At 36.8% G+C, this 19,490-nt stretch overlaps 3 protein-coding genes across 3 annotated transcripts; 2 read left to right on the forward strand and 1 right to left on the reverse strand.

Annotated features, from left to right (window-relative positions):
• Positions 1-2,132: 2,132 nt before the first annotated feature.
• On the reverse strand, positions 2,133-3,504 carry LOC124438030 (U6 snRNA-associated Sm-like protein LSm2). Its single transcript, XM_046988018.1, has 4 exons — positions 3,449-3,504; positions 3,281-3,379; positions 2,661-2,720; positions 2,133-2,591 (listed from the first exon to the last, which is right to left on the reverse strand). The coding sequence occupies exons 1-4, from the start codon at positions 3,449-3,451 to the stop codon at positions 2,466-2,468; spliced, it is 288 nt and encodes a 95-aa protein (XP_046843974.1). The 5' UTR covers positions 3,452-3,504; the 3' UTR covers positions 2,133-2,465.
• Positions 3,505-3,556: 52 nt separating this feature from the next.
• On the forward strand, positions 3,557-6,185 carry LOC124438028 (proteasome subunit beta type-1-B-like). Its single transcript, XM_046988016.1, has 7 exons — positions 3,557-3,765; positions 3,882-3,989; positions 4,063-4,144; positions 4,464-4,495; positions 4,872-4,969; positions 5,268-5,374; positions 5,885-6,185. Exons 1-7 carry the CDS (start codon positions 3,557-3,559, stop codon positions 6,071-6,073), a joined length of 825 nt encoding a protein of 274 aa, XP_046843972.1. The 3' UTR covers positions 6,074-6,185.
• Positions 6,186-7,438: 1,253 nt separating this feature from the next.
• LOC124438021 (hamartin-like) lies at positions 7,439-18,769 on the forward strand. Its single transcript, XM_046988008.1, has 17 exons — positions 7,439-7,877; positions 8,331-8,420; positions 9,070-9,132; positions 9,293-9,437; positions 9,799-9,959; positions 10,567-10,640; positions 10,847-12,526; positions 12,638-12,684; positions 13,741-13,907; positions 14,426-14,502; positions 14,750-14,803; positions 16,114-16,210; positions 16,298-16,393; positions 17,180-17,321; positions 17,628-17,716; positions 17,933-18,001; positions 18,413-18,769. The coding sequence occupies exons 1-17, from the start codon at positions 7,614-7,616 to the stop codon at positions 18,521-18,523; spliced, it is 3,426 nt and encodes a 1,141-aa protein (XP_046843964.1). The 5' UTR covers positions 7,439-7,613; the 3' UTR covers positions 18,524-18,769.
• The last annotated feature ends 721 nt before the right edge of the window (positions 18,770-19,490 follow it).

Raw genomic sequence — 19,490 nt, forward strand, 5'->3', positions numbered from 1 at the left:
AAGTGAAATAGTTTTATTTTTAGTTGTGTTGTGTGATTTAGGTGTGATGTTTTTAATTGTAATGTGTGGGTGTCAATTGTATATTGTCTTTGTGAATTAGAGTGAAGTGTAATGTTTTCAGTTGATTGTTTGTTTGTATTGTGAATAAGTCGTTTCTAAGGTGCCGGTAGTTGCTGTGATCTGTACAGGGGGGCTTGTCCAAGTTGGTATACCAACTTTCTAATGTAAGCCGTTGTCCATAGTCAGTACTGTAAGTAATGCATTTTGCCGAGTCCCAGTCAATGTTGTGCTTTGTGATTCGGTGATGTTCAGCAATGTGATTAGTTTTATCTTGTTTCTTTGTAGCTCGTTTGTGTTCAGTAAGTCTTATGTTTAAGTTCCTGCCAGTTTCCCTGATATAAGAGGCGTGGCAGTCGGAACAGTTTATTTTGTAAACTGCACCTTGTCGTTCGTTGGGTTGTTCTTTGTCCTTTATGTTCGTTAGTACTTGTCGTAACGTTGTGATTGGTTTATGTGCGACACGTATGTTGTATGGTCGTAAGATACGCGAGATAGTCTCAAACGTACCTTTGATGTAAGGTATCGTTGTTGTTGTCACTGAGTTGTTCGTTTCGTTGAGTTCGTTGGGTTTGTGAGTGTTGCGTTTGATGAAGTCAGAGTTATAGTTGTTTTTGTCAAAAACACGTTTGAGATAGTTGTGAAGTGTAAACTCCCCTGAACAGATCACAGCAATTACCGGCACCTTACAAACGACTTATTCACAATACAAACAAACGATCAACTAAAAACATTACACTTCACACTAATTCACAATGACAATACACAATTGACACTCACAAATTACAACTAAAAACGTCACCCCTAAATCACACATCACAACTAAAAATAAAAATATTTCACTTCACACTAATTCACAATGACAATACACATTTCCTGTGCACACAATACAATGACGTAAGAACCAGATAACAAATACGGCTAACCTGACGTTTACTCCTCATTTGACTCTGAAGATGACTACCGCTAAGGTTGTCGAAAAGTCAGTCAACAACAACAAAAACAGTCCTTCTCAGGACTATACCAACCTGGACGATCTACATTTACAAACATGTAACGATACTCCCGGGCTCAAACCATTTACTTTATATTTGTGTAGGGCGTCCGGTGAATCACATATAATTTGTGCACGTCTTTGTGCACGTAATGTTCTGATTGTGGTAGCTTTGTGTGATGTAAGGTTGTAAGATGATTGGTCTAGTAGTCGTTCAGTGTGTGTTGGTTTGCGATAAACTGTTGTTCGTAGTTTTTGACTATCCTGTTTTACCAAACAGTGGAGAAAAGGAAGAGTTCCGTTTTCTTCGACATCTTTGGTAAATTGTATGTGGCTGTTCTGTTTGTTGATGTGAGTGTGAAAGTCATCAATCTCGTCTGCATGTAGTGCATGTTTGTAAGTCGTGAGCGCCTGTTCCTCTACAGATTGCATTACAATTTCAGCAACTACAACAGAAACGGGTGAACCCATTGCTGTTCCATGTAATTGTTTGTAGTGTGTACCTTTGTACTGGAAGTAAGTCGAGGTGAGGCAGAGCTCCAATAGCTCCATAATGTATTCTGTCGGTAATGGCAGTACGTCCGAGGTGTTAGTAATTAGGGTTTCTGTACAAGTAAGTGCCAGATTAAGTGGAATACTGGTGAACAGCGATTTCACATTAAAAGACACTAGTATATAGTTGGTATACTGGAGCTATACGGTATACGGTATTTGTATAGTGCTCAGTTTTTTAATGAAAGTTTCAGTGGATTGTAGCTTGTGTTTTGATTTGCTTGTAAGTAAAAAACTGCGCACACTACACATGTAGTCTCACAGACACCATATAGATACAATTTATGTAACAAAAACATACAATAACATTTCGCATTTCTTCTCGAGTTTAAAGTTCCATCTCCCTTTTCATCTCTTTGATATATTTCAATTTGTAATACATTCTCACACTCAACATTTCGTTTTGCTAGATGCTCGTACCACTTGTTGCGAACATCAAATGTTCATTTTACCCCGTACAACCAACACTTCATTGAAAGAAGCGTTTTGGCACTTAATTAATATTGCGCGGAATAAAAGAGAAGAACAATGAGTTGTCATAAAATTTATTACTTCAGAAAAGAAAAATCTAATTCACCAATTCATATAAGAGGGTCGTTAATTTTTACACAAATCGTTCTTTTGATGCTACTAAAACAACAGAGGCAATCACAATCAAAATAACTTTAACAGATGACACACACAGTTTGCACTCAAGTTTTCATAAAAAAAGTTCTTCCATACAACTATGTTAAGTTTGACATAAAATTAATACATCAATCTATGAAGGCATTTATTGGTGTCCTCAATCTTCGAGCATTGTTGGATGTAGAAGGCAGTTATTGCACAAAACGGGTAGCAAATTCACTCCTAAAAGCTTGGACTACGTCTTGGTTTGAGTTGCTTCTTTCCTTGTGGCATCCTGAAGCAACTGGGTGTCAACCTCTTCTGCTGGCAACTGCACGTATCGCACAACCGAACCACGAATGAAACAGTTCTTTACAGACAACTGAAATGGTTGCAATTATCTTAGGTTCCCGTGACTTGCAACAATTCAAATGTTTACCAAAGTTCTTACCATATGAGGATACTTCTCTGGGTCCGTAACACTGATATCCGTCAACTTGATGTTCAGAAACTGAATGTATTTGAAAAGCAAGACCATGCAATCACATGTTTTGTACAACACTGGAGGTGTTACACCACTAAGTTATAAAAATGTACTGTCTATATTGTTAGCTATCGTGTAAAACTAGATAATACAGCTTTACCTTTTTATCACTTCTGATGTAAGGTGTTCAGCACTCATAGTGTGAGGGGTAAATAAAAAGAACTTGGGGGAGAGGGAAACAATAAACCCACCCAAAATTCCCCTAATATGCAACCCTTGCCTAGAATAGACAACATTATAACTTAGTCTTTGTTATGTATCTCAGTATCTGCTTTTGTTTTTACTTATTTAGCAACACAGGCACAGCATATTTTTGTGCATCACATTAGTTCCTCGCTATCTTGTGTACTGCTTAAATAAATTAGAGTATCTACAAACTAAACTAACACTAGTTGAAGGATTTTCCATCATTATAAAACTAATCGAAGCAGTATCTTGAGTAACCTCATCCAAGTCTTCAGAAGCCAAATATTGGCATATTTGGTCCAAGTACTAGGTTGTCATTACTTGAACAGTTTATCGTGTACCTGATCCACTGAATCCAGCGTGCCACAAATACTCAGATCATTCTTCAATTCTATTATGACATCTTTTCCAACCAGTGACTTGAAGAATGAGTAAAACAACTGAAATAAATTCATAAATAACGTAAAGAAAGGAAACGTAGGAAAAAGGAACAGATGACGCCAACATACCATTGTTTTTAAGAGGATTTTTCGAAGGATATTTGTACTATATTTTAAAATTTGAATGTATTGATAGAAGAAAATTGAAAGCGTGCTCGTCAAGTGGAAGGCCAAGTAATGTTTCCGCTTTTGATTTTCCCAATTTCCATAATAAGAAAATTAATTATTTGGCCGTCCTCATCTTCATCATCGAATGAACTGTATTCTTTAGCAGCAAGAAATTTGAACGAAAATTTTAAAAAGAAGATTAATATGTTGGAGAGCCAGAGATATTATCAAAATACTCCAAAAGAAGTTCAGTTCAATCCCTATGCTTTTAATGGAGGGTAAGTTTTGAGATGTGATGATTACCGAAACTTAATATTGAGAAACGTGTTCAAGGCTCTGTTTGCTTTTGTGTTTTCACGTCCCCCCGTATAAAGCAGTTATATTTTCAATATAGAACTGTACTAGCCATTTCTGGTGAAGATTTTGCTGTGATAGCTTCAGACACAAGACTTAGTCAGGGCTTCTCAATTCATTCTCGAACTAGTCCAAAAAACTATAAACTGTAAGTCTGTTTTGTCTGATGTTAAACCCTGAAATTTTGTAATTTCATAATGCTTTTCATTTGCACGTTTAAGAACTGACAATACAGTGCTTGGATGTGCTGGTTTCCATGGAGATTGTCTGACTTTGATGAAACATATCAATGCAAGACTTCAGGCAAGTTATCATTTCGATTATGGAATAGCCCTCCCCCCCCTGAAAGCCATGTTTTAGCTTTGTAGAAAGAAGTTTGGTACATTTCAGCCCAATATGGTTGTTAAAACCATGAACCTCTTCAGATTGAAGTATCAATCTTTTTAAAAAATGTTACTTTCTGAAGTAACACATACTCTCTATTGATGTCAATAAAACATGCTTTATTTCACAGAAGAGAAAATTTTTCAATCCTCAAGCATTTTCCTTGTTTTGAGTGTACTGCTATCGTAGGTGTATTACTAGTTTAATTTTAACAAAATTTTTTGTTTTTTTTCGACAGATGTATTACCACGAGCATGGAAAAAGAATGAGGTTTGTAAAGTAAATGAGGAATAATAATGCTTTAGTGCAAAATTTCCATGAAAACTTTGCTATATAGTGTTGAGTTGCAAAAATTCATACAATTCATACAAACTATAGAACTGAAGAATCATCTAAGAATATGTCACGAGTCTTAATGTTTATTGTTTAAATAATAAGATAAATGTATAGACAATTTCAGCCTTTCTATCAAAATATGTATTTACAAGCTTCACTTGTACAACAAACACAAACACAAACAACATTTGTATACTGGCCAGTATTAATCCCCGCCAGGGGGGTTGACCGGTCCATGAATTTTTCCACGCCAAACGTCTCTATCTCAAGCTTCACTTGTACATGTTGTATAAACTGTGAACAATTTTAGCTGTCCAGCTGTTGCTCAAATGCTATCAGTCATCTTGTATTCAAGACGATTTTTCCCATTTTACACTTACAACATTCTTGCTGGACTGGATTCAGAAGGTACGTATACTGTAGTTTTTGTATTTTTTACTTGTTTCATATGGAATAACAATGCATTAGGTTTTGTATGCTGTTGCTTTTTTACTGGGCCTTTCACTTAGCTTTCCTCATAAGCTAGTTAACCTCCCTTCTAAACAACTTTTCACCCTTTTTAGCCACCTTACCTACCTCCCAAACCAGTTTACCTTCCTCCAAAGCCTGTTTACCTTCCTCCTAAACCAGTTTATTTTCCACCAAATGTGCCACTATATCTCACTCTGAAACTAAATTGAGTGTAATGTTACTATTTTCTTCAAAGGAAAAGGATGCGTTTACAGTTTCGATCCAGTTGGTTCTTACGAACGTGAAATATTCCGGGCCGCTGGTTCCGCCTCGTCCTTGCTGCAACCTTTGCTGGACAACCAGGTTTGATAGCTTTAACCATCTTTTGCTAAAGATTTCCACGCACATTATCTATTTCTAAAGTGTGCAAGCTTTGCTGGACAACCAGGTTTGACAGCTTTAACCATCTTTTGCTGAAGATTTCCACGCACATTATCTATTTCTAAAGTGTGCAACCTTTGTATAATTAAAAGGGATCTTTGCATGTTTGTAAATGTAGATCGTCCAGGTTGGTATAGTCCTGAGAAGGACTGTTTTTGTTGTTGTTGACTGACGTCTCGACAACCTTAGCGGTAGTCGTCTTCAGAGTCAAAAGATGAATATCGCTAAGGTTGTCGAAACGTCAGTCAACAACAACAAAAACAGTCCTTCTCAGGGCTATACCAACCTGGACGATCTACATTTACAAACATGTAACGATACTCCCGGGGTCAAACCATTTACTTTATTTCCTTTAAAAAGGGATCTCTCGTTGCTACTAACTGTAGACAATCTTGAGCATAATCGTTGTTTTTTCGTCAATTTTCTGAACAGATTGGTTATAAAAATCAGGAGAGAGCCTCGGAGATTCCCGCCCTCACCAAGGAGAAAGCTGTCGCTCTCGTTAAAGATGTTTTTACGTCTGCGTCAGAACGCGATATTTACACAGGCGATGCCGTCGTCATACATTTGATAACTAAAGACGGGATACACGAGGATTCGTTTCCGTTACGACGGGATTAGATGGGATATTGAACTACTTATATTTCATAGACTTTGCCAACTTACGCCTGTTTCAATTTGGCAATGAAAACTGAAGCTTTTGAATGATAGAAAAATTTTTATTGTTCTTTCATTTCCGTTTTCCCGTTTCTCATTTCTCGGCGATGAATGTACTTTTTGAATATTTTATAATTTCTTTCTTGTTCTTTTGTGGCACTTTATGAGCGTTTCGTCTTTTTCGAACACAAACTTAAATTTTGAAAGGTGGAGCTACCGACCTCGATAGAAAAAGATCATGTTCCTTAACGTTTTAAGAAAGGCTGTTGATAGCTGATGGTTTCCTAAAAGTAACTCGCTTGCAACAGGCTTTCTCATCATTCCAGTCTACTGGATTATCTTTTTTCATGCAAAGTGTAAACATCTGTGTAATGTGGTCAATGTTTCATTTGTACAAACGTTCTGCCCTCTTCGTACCTGCTGTAGACTGTAGTAGTTAGAATGGACTTATTTGGACATAAAATCGAGCGTTTGCCTTCGTGATTACTCTGAGAAAAATATGGTATTGTGCTACATGAACAAACAAAACGTTTTATTTGAAAGAAATTCCTCTTTTACACGAAAATTTTAAGCTGTACGTAATTGTTCAGCATGCTACATTAGCGAAATTTCATTTTGAAAAATAAAGGCGAAGTTTCTGTCACAAGTTTGACCAAACGTATTGACGTACATTGAAAGAAGCGTCTTGAGAAAATTTAGAAATGAAATTGATAATATACGTCAATTTTTAATAATTTCTCAAGCGATCAGCAAATTTACCTTTAAGTTTTCCCATGTGAGAAGACACGACAAAAAGGACATGTTAGTTTTTATAATTATACAGACGGCTTTCTATATCAAAGAAATTAAGGAATTCTTGCTGAATTTCATTTGGTGCATTGACAACAGAGAGCTTGTGACACAAATTCCGGAAATTTGTTCCTTTGTGATAGTACATTAGAAAAGTTGGCGGTCAATTGAATGTGTGTAAAGACAAGTGTATTAAAGGCTTGTTATTGAAAACTTAATAAGGTGTCAAATTCAAGGATTCATTGACTCACAATTAAATATGATGGTTTGTTTCAAATATCTATTCAATTTTCACACAGCGTTTTTTGTTGATTTTTCCAGGGGAAATTAATTCTACCCCGCAGTGTCGTGTTCAACGCTTTAATGATGGTCTTAATCCACTTACATCGCGAAACAAAAGAATATAAGTGAAAGTTGTCTTGAACGCATGAATGCCAAAGTTTACTTTGGATGTATCAAGGTGGTATGACAGTGGTACGATCATAAAGATTATAAATAAAACGATGACATCACTTCTTTAAAACGGAAGCACGGTAAATTTTCTTTGCTCTGGGCAATTAATAATGGCAGAGGACGTAAACGTGTGTCTTCGCTAATCCTTGATGATAATCATCATTTGCTTGCAGTTCGGTTGTGTAGTATGGATGAAAATATGATCGAACACGGATAGCCGTGTATAGTGGGGCAGTGTTCATGTGCAAATAGCGATACGTAGATGAAAAGTATGGCCAGTTCTGTCGTGCAGTTTAGTATCACAAGCGATGGAGATGACATTGATTGCAAAATACCCCTTGCGAAATTATGTTCACCTGTAAACTTGGAAGTTGCGGAGGCCAAGGAAGAGATTCACCGGCTGCTCTTGACGAGTTCCAAGCAGTGCAACGCGATTATTAGCGACCTTTTTGGTTTATACGTGAAAACAAATTGTCGCGCGGCTGTCGAAATCCTCTTGGATCAAAGTCAACAAAATCACGTGAACGTATGTATGTCGCTATCCAGTGACCACGATATGCCTGCTATGTGTTAATTTCTTGAATAACTATGTATTACTTCAGTTTGTGGTGTAACATGTATTTACTTCGCATAGACTATTGTAACACTCGTGGTGGAGGATGTCTGGAGATGATATTTGCCTCCTACCCACCACCCACCCATCTCCAATTAAACTCTTATTTTTCAGTAAATGAACCTAAATCAGTGTCTAAAACATGCCCCCTCTGACTTGTCACAGGTGTCATGTGCTATTTCATTCAAATATGTATTATTTTTTTGGATGAATCTTTGTGAGAACCATTGAAGCCATTTGGAATAGAAACAGAAACAAATGAATAAGCTGATATCATTTACTACACTTTAGTTGAAAATTTTTTTATAGTGATGTATAGAAAAACATCTCTCGAAGGATTTAGGGTAGTTTCCTTAAAATTTGCAGTTTCTGTTTGAGAAAATGAACGAAGGATTAAAACACAGAGCAAAGAAATATCCAACGTTAATGTTGCTTTGGAGTGTAATTCAACGACAGGTATGAGTAACTTTATTGTTTTATAAAGCTCAATTCAACCCAGAATATCCAAGTAATATAATATTACGTATACATTTTATCAGGCTTGACTTTATTGTATTTTTTTATCATTCAATACTTGGCATTTGTTTATACATACTATTAATCCTAACACGGTTTTTATATGCACATGAAAAACATGTGACTTGGACAAGATTTCAACTTGCACCTTCGGGATACTAGTCCGCCGCTCTACCTGTTGAGCTACCAAGCCATTTATGTATAATCTCTGATGATGGCTTTGGAATAAAATGGCATTTGTTTATCATTCAATACTTGGCATTTTTTTATTATTCAATATTATATAATAATACTCCATTGCCTTTTATATGAGCTAAATGCATTTATGCATTTTATTGGTTTTAGTATTCCCAGGAATAATGTGTTTAGATTAATTAATTGATTTATTAATTGATTGATTGATTGATTGATTGATTGATTTGATTGATTGTGTGACTGAATCAATGTTCAATTTGTTGAAGTTCAGTATTGTTGTCTTAAGTACAGTAGACAGATTTTTGTGTTTAAGTCCTAGGATGTGCCCATAGACATTTACCATTTTTGCTTCCCATGTCACTAAATAATACTGTAAATTTTCCATTTTGACTAGCCATCATGGCTTCACACAATAATATCTGCAGGATTTTTCAATTCATTCATAAAGTGTCTCAAGGTTAGTGTGAATTTCTACAAAACCATCAATTACATTACAATTTTCTATCTTATGAAATTATTTACAATTCCTTCACAAACAATACAGTCTGTAGCTATGCCATACTCTTATGAAAAGTTGTATAATTCATCATTACTTAATAGTTTTAAACTTTGTTCAGATTGACGAAGATATTGTGGTATTAATGGCGGGAATTCTGATCATTGCGTCATTGTTACCGTCGGTTCCTTCGCTTGTTGGAACCATGTTGACGGATTTCTACGATATTTTTGAAAGGATTTTCTTGATTACTGCTAAGAAGAAAGGTTCGTTCAACGACACACTGTTTTTGTTTTTGTGCACGAAAATTTTTGCATTACGTCTTTGTTATAAAGTAAATGGTTTGAACCCGGGATTATCGTTACATGTTTGTAGATGTAGATCGTCCAGGTAAGTATAGTCTTGGGAAGGACTGTTTTTGTTGTTGTTGACTGACGTTTCCACAACCTTAGCGGTAGTCATCTTCAGAGTCAAACGTAGGTCTGACATTTGACTCTGAAGATGACTACCGCTAAGGTTGTCGAAACGTCAGTCAACAACAACAAAAACAATCTTTGTTATAGTCGACCATGATAGCCAGTTCAAGAAGTTATGTTATGTTTTTTTTTCGTTTCATTTTCATCGCAGGAATTGCTTCGGACACGCATTTACTTCATTTGAAAATTGGCGTGAATGTGTATTTTCATCGTTTGTACTCTATGTATCCTAATCACACCATTTCGTTTCTGAAATCCTTTTACGAATCAGCGCATGGTAAGCACGGTGAAGAGATGCACAGATCACTCGAGGTATTATATTGTCTTCGTTTTGCTAGTTTTACATTTGTTTGATTGTAACGATATGACAAAGCTCCTTTCTTCGTTTTTATCTTGAGTGACTTATGTTACGTGTTGTAAATTAATGTGGAAACTTGATTATGTGCTACAATGTCTATCAGAGTTGATTTGATTTTGAAAATTAAGTCTGGTATTTTCAGTTGTAAGGCCTGTTTCAAACGTCGCATTTTACATGAGCGGAATGCATTTAAAACAAAAGATTATAAAGAATTTTATCTCATTTTCTATTGTTTTGAATGCATTTGGCGCGTGTAAAATGCGACGTTTGAAACGGGCCTAAGTCCCTATGAAGGTGCTCTTGTCTAGGGTCTTCATCAAGATTGACGTGATGTTGAAACTTGAATCCTTATATAGCTACTCCAGTCTAGTGTCTTTGTGAATCGTGAGAAGTCATCTAGTGTTGAAACTGTAGTCTTTATATACTCCACTTTAGCGTTATTATCGGGAAATATTTGATGTTGAAATTTGAATACCTAAATAATCAATTTATTTCGCGTTTCGTCGCTTAATTTTACTTCTTTTTCACGACACAGTTACATAAAGTATTTTCAACATATAGGCTCTTTTGAGATGGGTTAAATTTCATCCATGGTTGGTCACTGAAACTGAGGAAACCGAAATCGGCAAGAACAGGTAAGAACTTCAAGTTTCGTGACTTTGAGGAATGGTTATTCGGGGGGGGGGTCGACTTTATTTTGAAGATGGTGCAGCCCAAATCTCTCTTTCAAACTTAGACAATGTTTTCCAAGTACAATGACGTCATCTTCAAAGTACAATAACGTCATCTTCACAGAACGCCCTCAAGGCGGCCAATTACTTTTTCTTCTATTTTCATTCAGATGGAGAAGTAAAGAAGCCCATGACGTTGTGATTGACTGCGAGATTATATCACTGGAACCCAGGTCCGTTCGTCTTCAGGAGAGCGATCATCTATCATCCGTGTGTACGTCACGCCCGAACACCTATGACGTCATAGCCTCGGAAAGCTCGGGCATATTAAGCAGCTCGTTTAACAGCGCTCATCAGACGGCATTTGGTGAGGAGGAACGTCTCGACATTGCCACACAAACGGGCACATCCTTACAAAGTGTCAGCTATTGTTCAAATCAATATTCACTAGATAGTGGTGCAGAGATTGGTAACTGCACCCCCCTGGTTAAATCATCTGCAATGCTCGCCAGTCCCACCGCCCTATGTAGTTTGTCAACACCTCCTTCGTCTAAGAACACATCCCCCTCCGGGAGCATTCTTGATATATCAATAGGGCATACGTCGATACATCAGCTGAACTCATTACTTCTGGATGGATGTAGCAATGTAAGTCAAGAGAGACCTGCGACACCCATCCATTCTCAACAGAAGGAAAGGAAAGGCATTCACACGGAGGGAAGTAAAACCTTTACACAAACCGAGGGTGTTCTTTGTGGTCAAAACACTAGGATTATGAACTCACGGCAGCTGCCTGTGGACGACTCTACACGATGTGATCCGACTTTGCATGATCCTTTTGAAGGTCATCCTTCACTGTACAAGCAAAGCGCCATTAAAGATGAATCGACGTCTATCGTTTCACTTGGTCAACCAAGATTATCAAATAATCAATACGCTGCAACGAATAACGAAATTGTCCTTCACAGTTACTCTTTCTTCGACAAGAACTCTTTGTCGCTTTTATCGACCGTCGAGAAAGCGAAGATCGTGAAAAGCAAAGAAAAAGCCTCAATGGACACTATAGATTTCGAGAGTAAGAAGCCAAGGAACTATGAGAAAACTAAGGTCATGAACTACGAGAAATTGGAGGAAATGAATTCTGAGAAAATGGAAGGGATGAAAAGTGAGGAAACGGAGGGGATGAACAATGAGAAAATGGAGGGGGTGAACAGTGAGAAAACGGAGGGGGTGAACAGTGAGAAAACGGAGGTGATGAACAATGACAAAATGAAGGGGGCGAACAGTGAGAAAACGGAGGGGATGAACAATGAGAAAATGGAGGTGGTGAACAGTGAGAAAACGGAGAAAAAAAATTCTGAAAAAACGGAGGGAAAGAACTCTGAGAAGACGCAGGTGATGAACTATGAAAAAACGGAGGTGTTGAACTATGAGAAAACACAGCAGATTGACTATAAGAAAACGGAGGGGGTTGACTCTGAGAAGACGGAGGGTATGAACTATGAGAAGACAGAGGGTATGAACTCTGAGAAGACGGAGGGTACGGACTCTGAGAAAAGGGATGCGGTACGCGTTGATTTAGATAAAACTGTGCAATCACGTGGACCACACAAAGAGAAGTCAGATACATTTTGTGCTGCGCCCAGTGAGAAGTGTGCAATGCCTAAAGCTCCATTAGATTTACTGGAAACATTACAATCTTTCACGATGAGTGTTTGTCGACATTGTTTGGGTAACTGTCATGGCAAGAAAGCGGATCCTTTTGAATGGGAAAGAAGTTTGTCTCCATCACAGTTGCTCGATCAATACCTTTTGCTCGGGGCAAGCTTGCAGCGTGGAAAATTACACAGGTATTCTAACGTATTTTTGCACTGACCTGCTATATTTTTTTGTTGTTTGTATGTTTTATGTTGAATCTAAGAGTTCGATTTGAAGTTTCACTTTCTTTATTTTGTTCTTAGTATTCCGTTGGTGAGTCAAGAAGGGACGGAGTGGACACACTTCGGAGGTACTTCATTTTTGATTTTTATTTCTTTTGTTTTACAAGCTACGATTTTAGAGTAATTTTTTTGGGAGTTATTGCCATCGAACTCATGTAAACCCCCATTCTATATAGTATGCCCTCACACTCATGTAAGCCTCCTTCCTAAAGTAAACCACCATTGTAGAGTAAGCTACCATACTCTTGCTAGTCACGTTCTTATAGTTAACCTCCATATTCTATGGTAAACCACTGTATGCTTTATTAATCCACAATCATTTACTAAATCTTTATCCTATTGTACCACCATTGTCTGGCTAATCAACGTTCTATAATAAACCATATTCTAGTAAACCACCATGCTCTAGTAAACCACCATGCTTTGGTAAACCACCATGCTCTAGTAAACCACCATGCTCTAGTAAACCACCATGCTCTAGTAAACCACCATGCTCTAGTAAACCACCATGCTTTGGTGAACCACCATGCTCTAGTAAACCACCATGCTCTAGTAAACCACCATGCTCTAGTAAACCACCATGCTCTAGTAAACCACCATGCTCTAGTAAACCACCATGCTCTAATAAACCACCATGCTCTAGTAAACCACCATGCTCTAGTAAACCACCATGCTCTAGTAAACCACCATGCTCTAGTAAACCACCATGCTCTAGTAAACCACCATGCTCTAGTAAACCACCATGCTCTAGTAAACCACCATGCTCTAGTAAACCACCATGCTCTAGTAAACCACCATGCTCTAGTAAACCACCATGCTCTAGTAAACCACCATGCTCTAGTAAACCACCATGCTCTAGTAAACCACCATGCTCTAGTAAACCACCATGCTCTAGTAAACCACCATGCTCTAGTAAACCACCATGCTCTAGTAAACCACCATGCTCTAGTAAACCACCATGCTCTAGTAAACCACCATGCTCTAGTAAACCACCATGCTCTAGTAAACCACCATGCTCTAGGAAACCACCATGCTCTAGTAAACCATCATGCTCTAGGAAACCACCATGCTCTAGGAAACCACCATTTCCGTCATCACTATATAAATATATTCATCTCGTCTAGGATCTGCTCCAAACGACGAAGTCAACCTTCTTCGTAGAGAGTTACTTTTAATTCAAAGTGAACTGATGTTTGAAAGACACAAGTGCGATCTTCATGCAACGAGAAACAGAAGATTGATTGGCAAAGCTTTTCAGACAAACGCTGTAAAAGAGGAGCTGGCTGCTTTAGTAATTATTTATAAATCTTTTTATTTATCCAGGGTTTTTTTGTGGTCGATATAGCGAGGGGTACTTCTGTACTGTTAATGCAGTAAACGTTAATGCTGACATCAAAACATATAATCTTATTGTTAATCTTTTAGTCAAGAATTTTGAACTGATGAAAAACCTCAAATCTCTTGCCGCTTTTGCGTAAAAAATTATATACTCAACTGTGTTATAATCAGTGAACTAAACATGGAACGCCACCTGAAGCAAATAATTGAAGCCAAAACTTGCACCCAGACAAGCGAGATTACACCCAGACACGCGTGTTTAGTGTTTTGAGATTCTCTCGCGGATCGAAAATTGATTGAACCACACACGCATGTCTAGGTGTAAGATTTGGCTTCAAAAACTTATTAGGCTTTTCTAGTACAGGTAGCGTTCCGTGTATTTTAGTTCAATGGTTATTATAGGCTTCCGAGATGTAGAGTTTCGAATTAGCCATTGTGTTTTGAATAAAATCATTTCGTTTAACGCCATAGAAAGATCAGTTTAAAGTTCAACAGAAAGAAGTTTGTGTATTAAAACAGTCATGCAAAGATAAAGAAAAGGAAAACAGGTTTGTGTAATTGTGTCTCAACATCGGTCGACGTTGCTTTGAGCACTTAAACTTGCGATTACCGAACGTTTTAATTGATCGCGAAAAAATTGTCAGTCATTTCACACTTTTTCTCCAGCTTGTTAATTATCTTCGCCTGTTGCCTAAACTGTTTTTCAGCAAAGGTCGCAAAATATATTGCATTCGAGATTTCTTCTAACGGCTCACTGATTAAAGTGATTATTATTGTGTTCTTGCATATTTGTAGGCAATTAAAAGAAATAGCAGATGCTTGGAACAAAAAGCAAGGTGAAAGGATAAGGTATGAAGTATTTGGGGAAACAGAAATTGAGTTATGTTTTTGAAAAACTGATTCAACAGCAAATCCAATATCGAATGTCCAATGTATGCAAATTTTGGGCCATCCCGTTGCACAATAGGCCAGCAAATCGAAAATCTGTCATTTGAGTGTCCATCCTTTATCTGGTTGATTGATACATTGGTGAGATCCTTCAATGAAGAATTGAAGGCATTTCAGTAAATTTAAGTATGTAACGTAAACATGACGTATATAAAAGTAAGCTATGCTTTATAGGAAAGTTGTTTTAAAGATATAGCAATGTGGCGGTTGAACGCGTTTACTCAAAAATTGTTTTTTTAATAAGAGGATGAACACTAATTCATCTCATAGTTTTGTAAATGCACTATCGCTAATGCGCATTTAATGAAAACGACGATTTTTTTTGAAATTAGACATGTTTCGACATCTCATGAAGCCATCTTCAGTATGAGTGAATATTTACATAAATAATGCAGAGTTTATATGAAAGTTATATGATACAGTAACATAAATATATAAATATGGAGTGCTTAACAAAACTTACCCTGACCTCAATGTTCAAATTTTTAGATACAACACAATATTTAGTCATAAAACACGCTCCCCATTAATATATCTCATTTCCTTATTATTGTTATAATTTATCCACATTTATATATTTATGTCAATGCATCATATTACTTTCATATAAACTCTGTTACATGTTTGTAAATGTAGATCGTCCAGGTTGGTATAGTCCTGAGAAGGACTGTTTTTGTTGTTGTTGACTAACGTTTCGAAAACCTTAGCGGTAGTCATCTTCATAGTAACAAAAAAAATTCACTATAGACCAATTTGCCTGCCAGCAAAACGTAGACACGTTGAGTATTCCATACAAGTATTGTATATGTGTTCAACAATGCTTTCTCGTTTTGTTGCATATTGTGAAAAATTATTGATTTGTTTGTGGTACTTTGTATTTCATAGTCATCTTCACCCTAACCCTAACACTAAATTTTTTTATTTTTTTTTGTTACTCTGAAGATGACTACCGCTAAGGTTGTTGAAACGTCAGTCAACAACAACAAAAACAGTCCTTCTCAGGACTATGCCAACCTGGACGATCTACATCTACAAACATGTAACGATACTCCCGGGTTTAAACCATTTACTTTATAAACTCTGTATTATATATGTAATTATTCACTCATACCGAAGATGGCATCATGAGATGTCGAAACATGTCTATTTTCAAAAGGCTCGTCGTTTACATTAAATTCATAACATCTTACTTCCATCTTCATACTTGTTAGGCAGTTGTCAGAAACAAACGAAACATTGATGACGGAAAAACTTCATCTAGCTGAGGTTGTAAAGCATTATCGCTGCGAAAATGATAAACTGCTGAAGGTACGTGCAATACCGTCATGCCTTGCTGGCTGAGACGTCACCTAGCGACCAAGATCACCAATTACGGCAATGTTTTCTTTTATTAAGGATATAAAAGAATCTAAAGCAAAGATTTTCCAATTGGAAAATGATTCGTCTTATTTGAAAATCGTGGAAAACGAGAATGCTGTTTTGAAATCTAAGGTATTTGCTAATAGCGTTTAGGTCTTTTTACACAGTATTTTTACACTGCTCTTTTGCTATACTGTGTTTTTCACATATCTGCAATATAGCATTCTTATAATTTACACATGTCTTGTGTTTGATAATTTTTTTTCGCGTTTTTACTTTCCAAGCCTTGTGTCTATTTCGATGATGCGAAATCGCTTGTTGCAATAGAACTGAGACTTTTCCTGAACACCCAAGCAAAATCAAAATACCCAAGAGGAAACCTAGAAAAGGAACTTAAGAGTTCCGAAAAGAACTGTTTGAGAATTAGAGCACGAACCCAAAAGTTTCTGAAAGAATTGTTCTATAGATTTAAGACACCATGTATTTCGACAGACAACTCATCGTGTGTCAACGTCTGTTATTTTTAACCCTGAATCAACTTGTATATTTGTAGCAGTAATCAGTAATGGTAGTCATCAAAATGAAGCTAATTTCTCTGTTTTCTCTTGGGTTCCTTGGTTTTTTGGGGGGTTCGCGCCAAAATGCTCCTACATTAATATTAAAAGTAATCATATGTTTGCAGTGGTGAGTTTAATCTTTTTGTTTTGGGGAGAGGGGGGAGTAAGTTCTGTGGTCTTAACTACGGTTATTTGAGCGTAGTCCGTTGTCTTGGTTAAATTATTTGATGCTCAGTGATATTGATTCCAATTATCGTCGACAAAATTTTATGAAAGTTTGATGCTTTCTGACGGATAGTGTCTACCGTCCAACTTATTTCGCCAACTGTTTAAAATATGAAAGTATTTTTTCGTTATTAAGGCCAACACGCAGTCGATGCAATTGCTGCTTATGGGAGAACGGGAAGAGCGATACAAAGATGCATTTCAGGTTTTACGGACCATTGTAAAAAGATCACCAGAAGATGAAAAGAAATTGGCCATCTATGAAAAAGATTTAGAAGGTAATCCACACAAGAATTGCTTTAATACGAATCCACGTATCCTGTTTAAGTTCGTAATATTCTTCTGTAAGAAGCAGCATGTTTGTAATGCGGCTTGCTTTATAAACCAATGTCGAGTATTTGAAAGGCAATACTTGTATAATTCTTCATACGCTACCGAGCCTCAAATGACACTTTGAGTGGTGGTCCTCTTGAAGTTTCTAGTTTCCTGTTTTGCTTACATGCTTTGAAAGCACCCAAGTTTTACGACTACTCCTACTGCTAACAAAGTTCGGCTTTTTGATATTGTTTTTTTATACATGTTAGAAGCTAGAACATTGGTCAACAAACATAAAGCTGAAATGTCCTTTTTCAAATCAAATATTTTGGAATTGGAAACAAATTTGACCAAAAAGGTATATGTCCTTACTTTGCTTTTACCAATATAATCTTGGAGTGCCGAGAGTTGGTGCATTGAACTAGATCGGGAAACACAGGAAGGTGGAAATTGAAACATTTTTTTTCTGATGGGATTTCTGGAGCAGCGATTCGCTGACAGTGATCACGTGACTTTGATTAACCTTTTGTCTAGTTGTGTATTACTTCATTACTGGAACCATTTGTTGTTTCAGGATCACCAAATAACAGATTTGAAAAAATCAATAGAAAGTATTAAGAAAATTTGGAAAAATAAATTGGATGTAAGTCAATACAGTTTTATTTAACTTTCATTGTCTACACATGATTCGTGCTTGAGCTCTTACGTTAACGTTACGTGAAGTACTTCGTTTTAACGACAATAAAGTACGCTGCAAGTATTGACGGTGAAAGATACTTTTTTCATAACTTAAAGTATAATTTGGCGAAAATTCAACATAATGTACAAGATTGATTTCACATCGTGTTTTTTTGTCTTCAATGTGACGTCATCCTATGGGCTGAATTTGATTGGTGCTTCATCATATGACAGACTTCAACATGTCGGTTGAGATTGACTGGTACTAATAGAAGTTGTTTGCTACTCGAAAACCTGAAAACTAGCCTATGTTTCGTCTGTATATCTACCCAATGGTGACTGGTTTAACCGAATCTTTGACTTTTTCCGTTTACAGGCGGTCGAATCAAAATATGAAACAATAAAAAGATCCAATCAACGACTCGAAGCGGAAGTCATGAGTTTACAATCGAAACTAGAAGCACGAATGAAAGGCAGCGATAGGTAGCATAACATACATTTATATTTAGAGTAGAAAAGTCATTTAATTAGCACGTATCTAGGTTTTCAATTCATTAATGCCAGGCTATCTTTAAGAATTTTGTTATTTTGTTAATAACCTGGTTATCGCAAGAAGAAAATATCCAAATGCATTCAGTGGCGAATGATGGATAAGTATTAAACAGTACAAAAATCGAAGATCTGTTCAGTACTTGTGCAGAAAAAAAATACAAAAAATGTAATGCTTCTTGAAGTACTTCATGTTAGTTTTATATCGCTGTTGACGAATTCTCGTATAGAATATGTTTTATGTCCGTATAAATGAAAACGCGCAGTAAAATTTACTGTAGTTTGACCTGAAAAAATTTCCACCGAAGTATCACTACATAAATTGAAACATGTCCCTTAAAACCGCTTCCAAAAGCAAGAGAGACTTCTTTTAGCAAAGGTTATGCGCTTACTCTGACGGACGTCACTGTTTCAAACTTTTTTCCTGTTTAAAAGTGGAGTTGGTAAACGTGCAACGCATTCATTTCAGGTACTCGTTACTTAATGTAAGCCTGTGTTTCTTTGACGTCATATTGGGTAGGTTTGGTATATTCCCTTTCGCGGGTTGTAGATTTCAAGGTCGCTGGCAACAGCTCTTACTTCTATTCAAACAAAGAGTTTATCACTGACAGTGCAGCCGAGAGAAATTATAAGGGCCCTGAGCAAAGTAGTATGGCCCAGGGCCCTATGCTGTATTGATTTTAAACATCTGAAACTCAGGAGCGTGAGTACTTCAATGCGATGGTAGGAAAGGTTTGCTAACAAATTTTAGTGTCTAACAATGTCAACGGATCTTAGAAATGGTGGCAACGAAGTAGTGTTGGTGGTATTTCTTCAATGTTAAAAAAAGTCATGTCAATTGATTTCTTAGAGTGTCGCGGTCAACCGCCAAGGTTGCCTTTTGAAATTACCTGATTTTTTTATTC

Source organism: Xenia sp. Carnegie-2017, unplaced genomic scaffold (assembly GCF_021976095.1).
Source record: "Xenia sp. Carnegie-2017 unplaced genomic scaffold, XeniaSp_v1 HiC_scaffold_19, whole genome shotgun sequence".
Lineage (NCBI taxonomy): Eukaryota > Metazoa > Cnidaria > Anthozoa > Malacalcyonacea > Xeniidae > Xenia > Xenia sp. Carnegie-2017.